Source organism: Netta rufina (genome assembly GCF_964035555.1).
Source record: "Netta rufina genome assembly, chromosome: Z".
In the NCBI taxonomy this organism is placed as follows: domain Eukaryota; kingdom Metazoa; phylum Chordata; class Aves; order Anseriformes; family Anatidae; genus Netta; species Netta rufina.
Genome location: NC_140126.1, coordinates 29,695,618 through 29,706,953, shown reverse-complemented (window position 1 = coordinate 29,706,953; position 11,336 = coordinate 29,695,618). Strand labels below are relative to the sequence as shown.

The 11,336-nt window shown below is 36.3% G+C and overlaps 1 protein-coding gene across 1 annotated transcript; it reads right to left on the bottom strand.

The window, feature by feature from the left end:
- Window positions 1-219: 219 nt before the first annotated feature.
- TYRP1 (tyrosinase related protein 1) lies at window positions 220-10,449 on the bottom strand (the record flags this gene model as incomplete). The annotated part of the gene is made up of 7 exons (XM_084304779.1): window positions 220-425; window positions 952-1,098; window positions 2,473-2,652; window positions 4,289-4,456; window positions 5,430-5,634; window positions 6,987-7,309; window positions 10,068-10,449. The coding sequence occupies 7 exons, from the start codon at window positions 10,447-10,449 to the stop codon at window positions 220-222; spliced, it is 1,611 nt and encodes a 536-aa protein (XP_084160905.1).
- Between the last annotated feature and the right edge of the window lie 887 nt (window positions 10,450-11,336).

The window sequence follows — 11,336 nt, the reverse complement described above, 5'->3', positions numbered from 1 at the left end:
GAAAAATTAGTGAAGTTCTATTAAATTAAACACAGAAATAACATTTCAAAATGTGATTTATTGAAACCTAGGTGTGACAGTAGAGAAGGTGAAAGCTGAAGCAAATATATAAAGACAGCTGACAGTTTATGCTCTTTATTTTAAAGCAGATGGATGACCACCATTTACAAAATACAGCAAAATAAACAGTTACAGTCACATGCAAAAAGTGCCATCTCTTCATACAACAGACTGGCTTGGTGTTGCTATGCCATCATAATCATCTGAATAGTGTTGATACTGATCAGTGAGAAGAGGCTGATGCAACTCATCCTTATTTTTCTTGACACGTACAATACATGCAGCAGCAGCAAAGATAATTGCAACAAGAACCAATGCAGTCACTATTGCAATAGTTATCATCTCTGTTACATGGAGAGCCCGACCTAGAGGAAGGAAAGCACAAGAAAAAGTTATTAAACGTAATTAAAGAGACAGGCCAAAAGTCAATATCTGTCATTATTTGATGAGTTGTGTTTTACAAATATTTGAAATTTTGGTTGATAATATTTGTTCCAAAATGTGAGAAAAATGCAGTCTCTCTTGTTACACTCTGAAAATAGACCTGGACTTTTCTTCTGTTACCTGGTTTGTGAAGGGTTTGCACTCTCTCTCATGATTTAATGAAGACATATGTTATAGGAATAAGCATGTGATGCAAGGGTTAAATCTAAATGAGAACTTCCCCAGAAACTGAAGTAGTTTGTGGGAGCTGTTTGTAATGATTAGCTATATGCCTGTACTAAATCCCAAACACAATTGATTTGGAAAGCAAGATAAATAAGAAATAGGCCTATACAAATACATCGGATATCGTTAGTGAAATTTGAACCAACTTTGTTGTATGATACGTAAGTTTTCACGGAGGAAGACATGATGAAGGAAAAAGAACATCTAGGTTCAACAGTTTACCTGGCCACTCAACCTCATAGCTGTATCCCAGGTTTTCTGGTGCAGTAACAAACATCTCGTTATTGGTTACTGGAGGCCAAAAAGGCACCATGTTGTATTGCCGGTTGTGTCCGATAGGGGCATTCTCCAATGGATATGTTGAGATATCTAAATCAGAAAGTTAAATCACACTTCTGTAAATAAAATTAAAATAATCTGAAATATTTTTGAAATAGTGACGACCCAGTTTTTTGTTGTTGTTGTTGTTGTTGTTGTTTTGTTTTTAAACTGAATTAATCTAGAAGGATTGGTGGATTGATAAAAAATTCCAGCATGGAGGGCTCAGCTTTGTCAAAAAGCAAGACCATCCAATAATACCTCTGCTCTATCAACAGAAAACACTAGTACAAATTTAGGCCTGACTTTTCATTTCTTCTTGCATGAAAAAGGAGTAACAAATATATGAAGTACATGGGAACCCTTTTTGCTACAATCTGACTTTGTAGCAGTGATAAAAAGTTCTCTTAGGTGGTTCAGAAAGGCAGCTGGTATAATTTCTACTGGAAGTTTTTTGAAATTCTATGGTAGATCAGGAAAAAAAGTCAGCTGAAATAACAACAAAAAAATCCATTTTGGTAAGATAACACAAAGCTTGTGACAGGTCATGTAAGTACCACAAGGGGATACAGTTGGTTCCCTGAGAGTTGGCATGGGAAAGTCCATGCTGCTGATTGTGGAAGCTGCACAAAGAAGTCTCAGTTGTGCAACAGCAGATGTCTTCTGTAGAAGTAGGAGGGGAATGGATTATCCCAAGAGTAATACAGTTGCTGCTTTGTGCAGATCAGTGCACAGACATTTAGGTTATACAGAAGTCTCTCTCCAGTTCACTGATGTTAATTTCTTTTCTTCTTTCTTTCCTTTTTTTTTTTTTCCATCTTTCCTTCCATCCTTCCTTGCAGTTCCTTCCCTCTGTTCTTCCTTCCCCCTTTTTCATTCACTTCCTCTCTTATTCTCTTTCTTTTTGCGTTTCAGAATTGAAGAAGGAAAGGCAGCAATACTTAACTATTCTTTGAATAGATACAGATGTGCAAATGATTATGGAATGCAAGTAGTAAATTGCAAAGGTGGTCAAAATCAGTCATGGGGGAGTGCAAGGCATCTGATTTTATTTGTCAAGAAGAAACAACTACAACAACAACAAAAACAAACAAACAAACAGAATAGCCAGTGTTTCAACAACCTTTCATTATAACAGTTTGTTTGTTTGTTTGTTTGTTTGTTTGTTTGTTTGTTTTTTTGAATTGTGCCTGGCATCTCTGGTCAAGTCCTTCCACAGACAGTGATTTGAAAAAGTGGATGTCAATGGGGTGAGAAGATGGGTTTGCTTGCTATTACACTGTCTTCATTAACTTTACTGTTAGAATTTGAGTCCTCTCTCCTAAGCTTAGGGGCACCTTGCTAACTCACAAGAAGCAGTTGATTTCCTGTGACCACAAAAACTGAAAACCACCCCTCCCTCTTCCATCCATGAGCACATCTTACCAGCAGAATACCTTCTCAGCCACTCATCAAAAACAGCATCTGTAAATGTGTGGAGGAGGACAAAAATTGGATCATTTGGTGATAAGTGAGTTTGTCCTCCTGTCCCATTCAAAAATAGATGAGCCAAGTTGTGAAGACTTCGAACTGCTGGGTCATATTTCCCTGAAGGATCACTGTACCCTGAATATGGAAATAAAGAACAACATAAAAAATCCCAGTGAAGATTTTGTTTAGAAGCTATAGTCCCAGATGGTTACCATTTTTTGTCCCCCTCTGGAAAGCTGTCATGTATTTGTGTTGCCTTGTTTAACATAAATGAGTAGCTAATTCTCTACCAACTGGCATTTGAGAAATGTTCCTAGTATGTGTAATCCCCACGTATAATTCTCATGCATAATTTTCAGATTAAAATAGACTTTAAAAAAGAATGTTGAGAATGTGGGGTGAAATGCTGGTGGGATCTAGTGTATAGGTAGCCAAAATAAACCACTTCATAGTATGAACATAGATTTTTATAATGGGACCTAAATATCTCTCAGCATAACAGAATAGCTATGTGTGTTTTCTGACTGCTGACTTAAATGTGAAGTTGTTGACATCTATCCTAATTGGCCAGCTGTTATGTGTTATGGATCATTTCCTTATGTGCTGCCAATACATCTCAGAAAGCTTCACTTGCTGTTTTTTTTTCAAAGAAAGTTCCCTACAAAACACTGTCAGTATCTACCACCTAGTAAACCTGATATCAGAGGTCAGGATCTGAAGAATTCTGAGAAGTTTTCCTGTTTTCAGTCTCTGGCCAACTTTCCAGACAGGGGTCCACACACTTAACTGGCTAAAGCCAAGTCTAGATACCTAGATATTGTTAGGACATTTTTTAAAATGAGGTAAGCATCTAAAACTTTCATATATTCTTAAAAGATTGGTGCAAATTCTTGGTTTTGTTCTCCAAGAGAAAGAAAATGGAGCAGGTCCACTGTCATATGAATGATGTTTTTTCAAAAGAGCCAAAGGATTTGCAGGAGGTCTGATAGTGATCTGAAGTGTCATTTCATAAACTTTTCCCATGAATCCTAGTTTTTCTATTTAAAAAGTCTGGATTATTAAAGTGCAGAAGCAGTCAGCAGGATACTGCCTGAAAAATGTGGATCAAATCTTTAGGCTGGATTCTGTGCTGGGTTCTGTGTTCAGATGCCAGAGACTGAAAACTTCATTTGAAAAGTGTGGAAATTAGGGGAAGAAGAATAGAGTCATATAGCACAGTGAGAAGGACTAACAAGACTGGCAGTTAATCTAGTAGACCTCAATTACTACTACCACAATGCAATTGTATGCAATTAAGTACTACCAAAGCTTACAATTACTTTTTTTTTTTTCTTTTGTTTGTTTTAATTATGATACAAGAGTAGCTACTATGAGCACTTGTTTGACTCACTTAAGGATGATGCTTAAGCTTTAAATGCTTCTACACCATTCTGCAGTCAACGGTTTTCTGTTCTCCACTGTAACAACCTATTACTAGCAGACTTGTACTCTGGCCATGACCTCAGCTAATTTCTTCTTAGTGACAGTGACAGACTTTTAAGGCTTTTACACGTTTCAAGAACTGACATAAACTATCAATATAAAATAGTTCATCCAGAGCTTATTTCCACTTAATACTAAGCTAATACTTAATGCTAAGAAAAATGTGTTCAGTGTCCATAGACTGTCTCCAAACTCATACTTCCAAAAGGAAGAACGTTGGGTCTGCTCCCCTGACTTGTTTGGAGTTGTTTCAGGTCCTTTTTTTTTTTTTTTTTTTTGCCATGCTTACCTTCTACTGTGTTACGGAAACTGTCTGTTGAATTAGAGTAGAAAGGAGGAGTATCAAATACACCAACTTCCAAACACTGAGCAACATCCTCAGGCTCTGGGAGACGTTGTACCATAGGCCGTGCAACATTTCCAGCAGGATTCCTCCGGATGGGGCCACCTTCAGTGCCTGTGAGAGAAGAGAGAAACCAATAATGATGAAGAACAATAGACCAAAGAAGGCATTCTTTTAATGACTGAATTGTGAGGGAAAAAAAGGGAAAAAAAAAAAAAAAAGCCTCACAAATGACCTTAAAATTGGACAACAGGGTCAGATCTTTCAGTTGGGCAAAGAACCTGAATCTTCATAAGGTTCTCTGAACTGGTCCTTTGATTAAAAAACAAACAAACAAACAAACAAATGAAAATGCTTCTTACTTAAATTTGTGATTCTATAAGTGCCTTGGGAAAACTTTTTGTTGTTTTTCAATGTGATTTGTTAAATTGAGATAAAAGTTTTGTGGACTTCCTGATAGAGTAGGTTGGAAAAGGATTATAGAAGATTAGTTAGGTAACTAATCCCTCCTCCTCCCCCCCCCCCCCCTTTTATTTTTTTAACCCTATTTCCATGCAGATGCTGATTTGGGGCTTGATGGTGATTAATAAACAAGAGCCTTAGTGGGACTTCATAGATCTTGTAGCCAAGGTAGGTTGTGTTAACATTCACTACTTTTCATATTCAAAACATGCTCCAAACATCTAACTCAGGTATGTTTTCCATTTAGAAACAGAAAACCTTGAAGGAGGTATGTAGAGCAGTAAGAAGAAAACTCAAGCTTCAGTTAAAACATGATGCTGCCATATATAATTATACATGCCATCAGAGATGAATAGTTACTGCATAAGAAAGGAAGTCAAAGGGTTTCACTGTTTCTCTGCCTCAAGCTCCTGATCAAATATTGAGCTGTTTAGTGCCTCAGTGCAAGACAGATAACTTTTTATTTCTCAAAAGACTGACGTATGAAACTTGAGTTAAGAAATGTACAAAAGGTACTTTAAGACTTTTTTTTTTTTTCCTCTGGGAAGAGCCATTGCAATGCAAAGTGTTTTATTTATTATTAAAGGGATATTCTCTCCAAATATCTGTGAGCAGTCATACTTACTGTTACAGATGGTTCCCAAGGTCTCATAGTCTTCTATACTTTCACAGAGCACACGCCACTGAGAAAAGATCGAATTCTGACTGATCAGAGAGACATCAAAATTGCTTCTAGCTCCCATCAAGTCATCTAAGCAGATATCACAGGTGTTTTGCCCTGTTGCAAAGTTCCAGTAGGGAAGGCCAAAAGTGGGGTCCTGTAACATATTCTAAATCACATAAATATGGCATTAGTACACATCTGTCCCAGATATCTACACTATGCACTGCTTGAGAGATTTTCAAAACCAGTTAAATACATCTTCGTAAGAGTCAGAATCTGGCTTCATGAAAAGGAGGAAATTTCAGGAAATCTATGGAAAAACTTTTAGTAGTTTTTCACTTTGATGCCTTTGACTGTTCAATAGAACAGATGGTATGCTGAACTAGGTTGTGGATTCCCCTCTAATGAGATAGTACTCCTTCCATGAAACCATATTGTGGATAGGAAGAAACATCACTTAATACTGATAAACACAATTTTCCAAATATTTTTAATGGCAGCAATATTTTTAAAAGCAGTGGTACTTGTAGCACTCAGAATAACTAACTAAACCAATTGTGGAATGACTGAGCAGGTAGAAAAGGAAGGAAAAATAATAGTGCTCTTTCATATTTGCCATTGCTTGGTTCTAGTATGGGTTGGAGTTTAATAATGCTGAAGTATTCCCTGGTTTCCAGTATTTATTAACCAGGATGTTTTGGCCAGACAATTTAGTTCAATTAATGATCTAATTTACTAAAATAAGCAAGAACATATATTAAGTCATTAAGAGCTAGAACTCCTCAGGGTTTCTACATAATGAAATTACACTAATGTCAAATATAAGTTTTGTTTTTGGAGGGAATTTAATCTGCCAGAACCTGAAGCAGCACCACTGAAGCTACTGGAAACATTTGAAATGATTGCAAGGACCCTTTAATCATGACCTTGAAAACTTAATTCTCTCTTCTTTAGAAATAATGATAGTACAAAACATATTCCTTTTATGGATAGGTCTACACAAAGAAAGGGAAACAAGGAAACCACTGATGTATGGAACAGGGTCTCACAAAACAATAATTTGTCTAATGAGTTGCACTAATTATATAAATAAAATATGATTCAGAATCTCTGTAATATTTTTGTTTAGAATTTCTTCTGCTTTGATTGGTCTATCTAAGCCAAGGATCATGGCCTTGATATTAAAAATAATAGCAGCAATAACATTTGGTGGTCCAATAAAATATTTTCTACATATATGTTGAGAATTTGTGTCTACTTTTACAAGTGAATTTTATGTAACTTTTATGTTTGCTCTTATTCTGACTGAAATATTATTTTTAACATCTCAGTAACAACGGCTGTCTAAAACTTAAATGCACTCTATTTAGTGTCACTAATAAAATATTGAAACTGAAGCAAGATTACTTTGACATGTAGAAAGAGCTGCTTTCAATTTTGTCAACTGGAATATGTAGATAAGACTTTTTTCCACACAAAGCTCAAGAACATGTGGCTTAACATTAACTCTAACTTTACCTGCATGTCTCTTTCAAGCTGCAGCAGATGGTACCTGTGCCATGTAACAAAAGCTGGTCCCTCATGAGAGAAATCAACTCCTCCAAAACTCTGCTGCCCAGTACCAAGAAAAGTCTTCCTGACAGAATAATAATGAGCCCACACAAAGTAGTTATAAATGGAGATATTCTCAAACTGTGGTGTGTTTCCATCTGGTCCGAATATTTCTTCACGTCTCCTTGTGGCAATAACAATGTCAGGGTGGATTGTCACCTTGGCTTGGTGTAAGGCATTCACAAAACGCCTCCTCTCTTCTGCATTCAGATCCAAAAGATTCCTCCTGACTGTGAGGTTACAGAAGAAGTAAGTTATCAAAGTCTTAGAAACTGAAGTCTGATCTCACAAGACTAATTTATTTTGTTCCTAATAATTCTAAATCCCTTTTTCTTCAAACATTCCTCCTGTTTTTATTGGTACAATTAAGAGACTACTGAATATAAATAGAAAATATTGTTTTCTGAAAAGTTAAGCTGAATAAAAATAAAGCCTGAAACCTTTTATTTATTTATTTATTTATTTATTTAGTGCTTTTAGAAATATTGTTGCAAATTATATTTCCTGTCAGAGAAATGATGAAGACAGTTCTTTGTCCCACAAATCTCTTGGAACTTAATCCAATATACTTAAGGTTTCCTGTGATAAAACTTTAACAAGAGGGAAATAAAGTATTGCAATTTATATTAATCAGAAACTCTACCACTCAACCATTTAGTGAGGAAGTATAGTGTATTTGAAACTTTGAAGTGAAAATGGCAGATCCACCAATGAAATGTGAGTTTCACACATTACATCATCCCTTTTGAATGTCATTACCTGCTTTTATTAACAAGCCTATTTTTTTAGCAGTATATCCCCAAATCATTCAAATTTATTGTAACCTGCACACAGACAGGGAAATTTACAAAAAAGGAGAGCAGCTGATTTATTGAAATACCAGTATATCAGTAAAAGGATCAGTCACCTCAGTACCAGTATTCAGTGCTCTCTTACCTGGACTGATAAGATTTCAAGGTAAGTTTAGACTGAGACTCAGGTAAAAGTCTACACAGCTATTCTTCATCATGCACTCATTTTCACAATTAAATATACTGTAAAATCTAAAATTGTCAAATGAGTTTATGTTGATATGAGAAACAGCAGGTCTCCAGCATGAATCGGTATGAAGAATAAAAGTAAATTGCATTTCACTATATAAAGTGAAGTTGATTCAGTGAGGGATATTTCAGTAATGTCTATACATATTTAAAAATAGTAAACTGCTTTTCTGAAGCATGAATTTCATCCAAGGACTGTGTATCTTGAAACACATGCTTTTCTGTCTTCCAGACCTTAACTGATATACTAGCCCTGCTCACTGAAGTTTTTTGGTTTTTGATTTCAAGTAGTACACTAAAAAGAACAATCAGGTTTTGATTTATGCAGACATCTTAACCTTTTCATTTTGCAAAATATATGTCTGAAACACAATAAAAAATTGGGACTATTATTAAAGTTAGGCATGAATTTAGAGGATATAAAGGCACCAAACTGCATTTTACAGCTATTTTATATGGATATACCAACAGTAATCCAATAATTATTCCTAAAGTCTGAGCAGCTGGAGCCATCTTTCTGGATGGGCAGTAGAGGTGACCTTCATGTGTAAACATTACACATAGTAAGAAGTTAATTTCCCCTATTTAAATTCATGTCATGTATGATAAATGTGATTTGCTTAACATTTTAGTGAAAAATAAAGGATTTTATAAGTGAGAAAGCTAAAAACTACTTTTATATACTGTAGAAAGTCAGCTACAGCAGCTTTTTTTCTTGCCCTCAGATTTACTATTATAAATTTGTGTGATCTAATATTTATTTCTTGGTTAGTTTTCAGAGTTATCATCATTGTTAATGAGAACAGGACAGAGAATCAGAGGGTGAAACCTGACTTAGCATATCGAATCCATGAGGCATACTTTCTGCTTTCTAGTTTGCTTTTTGGAGTTTAAAAAATGAATAAAATCATAAGGTCTTTCCTGCAGTCCTTGATAAGGCAGTTTTAAAAAACCAATAGTTAAAATTTTGAATTGGTAAGCAGTACTTTGTTAACCCTTGCTGGAGCATGTGCTCACGTTCTTGGAGTATTTCCCATCTGATGAAAATAATGGCCAAGATGATTTTTGTTTCTTCAAGAGGCACTACACATTTGTGATACAGACCTGTTGTTTCTCATGCCAACTAAATCTATCACTCATTTTGAAGATTATGAATTTTACAAGATCTCAATAACACCTTTGGACTTTCACTAGAAAATACTGAAATCTTGCTCATTCAGAATACTTTGACTTGGGAATAAGGATTTTTTCCCAAGCCTGTTTGTCTTTTCCAATTTACCTACAATACTCAACATTTTTTTTCATTCCACAAGTATTTTGTAACCATTTCAAATTCTGTTTTAGACATCTGTTTACTTATATTCTGGGCTAAACTGAAACTGGGAAGCTCTTAGAAATATCCATCATCAATGCACTGATTCAGCTGAACAGCTTATAGTCATGAGTTAAGGCTTTTACAAACATTGGCAGAAACTAGGTAACTAAAAAATTACAAGGTTAAGTGCATAGGCTGGAAATGCATTAAGAGAATCTGAATCAAAATACCTGTTGTCATACCTTACATATTTATAAGATATCATGATACATAGATAAGTATTTGTAGATATACTCACAAACACACATAGATGTCTATATATATGGTTTTACTCTAAGTTGATTCCCAAAATTACAAAAATGTAAACACTAATACATCCTATTCTTTAATGGGGTTGATCCTAATTTGTTCTGACTACAGGCATTGTTTCTTCCTTTTACTGGGAGGTAAATGTAGTTATTTGCCAATAAGGTAGGCAACTTATCTAGTAGTTGCCTTAATAACCTCTATTGTACATTTCCTGTATAAATATAAGGGACATTTTACATTTCAAAGAAAACGAATAGTCTAGGTTCATTTGCAACGAAGTGCTGCCAACAGATGGTTTTCATGTCATGTTTCTGATGTTCTTACCTATATTGATTCGTTGGCTACAGGTAGGTCCACTCCATCCAGGGCGACATGACCCACAGTTGTAACCAGAGAAGTTACCACTGCACCTGCAGGTTTGGTTGAAGAAGCGTATGGGCCATTGCTCGCGGTCATCCCTCCCATCATGGATGTACTGTGGGCCATGGGGTCGCCAGTCTACAGTCACCTGCACACACCGTCCCCTCCCTGTAGACACACCACACCGGTCAGTACCAGGCCCAAATACAGGCAAATAGTCTGGGCAGCACATGCCACTCCTCAGAGACTCAACGGTAGCACACTGGCGAGGGAACTGAGCTCCAACTTTGTTGAGCATGCTAAGAAGCAGTGGCAGGGAAAGGAGCAGCAGCATGGGGAGCTGCATGATGACAGATCCAGCAGAGCCGTCTCTTTCTGAGGGCTGGTGGTCCACACACGCTGCTGTCTCCTCTCTGTCTACACGATGGCCAGCTCCCTCTACACCAAGAGAAAGACAGAAGAAATGAAAACAAGTGATACAAACCTTCAGTCTGCCCCTTCTATCTCATAAAATCCCTCTGAACCCTGCACTTTTTTAATCTAACCGAAAAAGCCAACAAGTTGGTGGATAACAATGCTCTTCCCTTCTCTACTTATCTGCACAAAAGGCAGTAACTACCTACAGTTTTATCTACTCATTGACTTCCAAGTATTTCCCAAATGTTTATTCATGTTGTACATCTGCCAGCCAGATTTATTTCACTAATTTATTTCACTGAAAACTTTATTTTTTTTCTTTCTTTCCTCAGTTAGTTCTTTCCCTTCTTCATTTAACTAGCATATCCTAGCATATCTTGTTTCCTAGTCAGTGTTACAATTCTGTGTCCCCGTGCAGTTCTTAAATGCAGTTCTGCTGGAAAGTAAAGCTACAACTCTCTCTGTGTTGTACCTCTTCTCTCTTTTTGGTACCTCTCCTCTGCTGAGATCCTGTTCTATTTCTGTGCGTCCTATGGCTGTGTCTAACCCCAAATCAGCACTACTAATTTCTTTCCTGTTTCAGTCTGCTTGCTAATCCGTGTTCTACCAACACAGCATGGTTTGGCCTCACCCTCCTCTTCTATTAATCTCCCTTTCTACTTCAGTGCATTTCCCTGGACTTTAAGTACTTGAACAGCACATGATTTCTTTCATGCTTATCTCCTTGTGATTTTACAAGTTTTAGCAAAGGTCAGAGACAAGTACTTGAATTCAAAACAGAACAACTAAACAGAACAACTATGAAGTTTTTTTTTT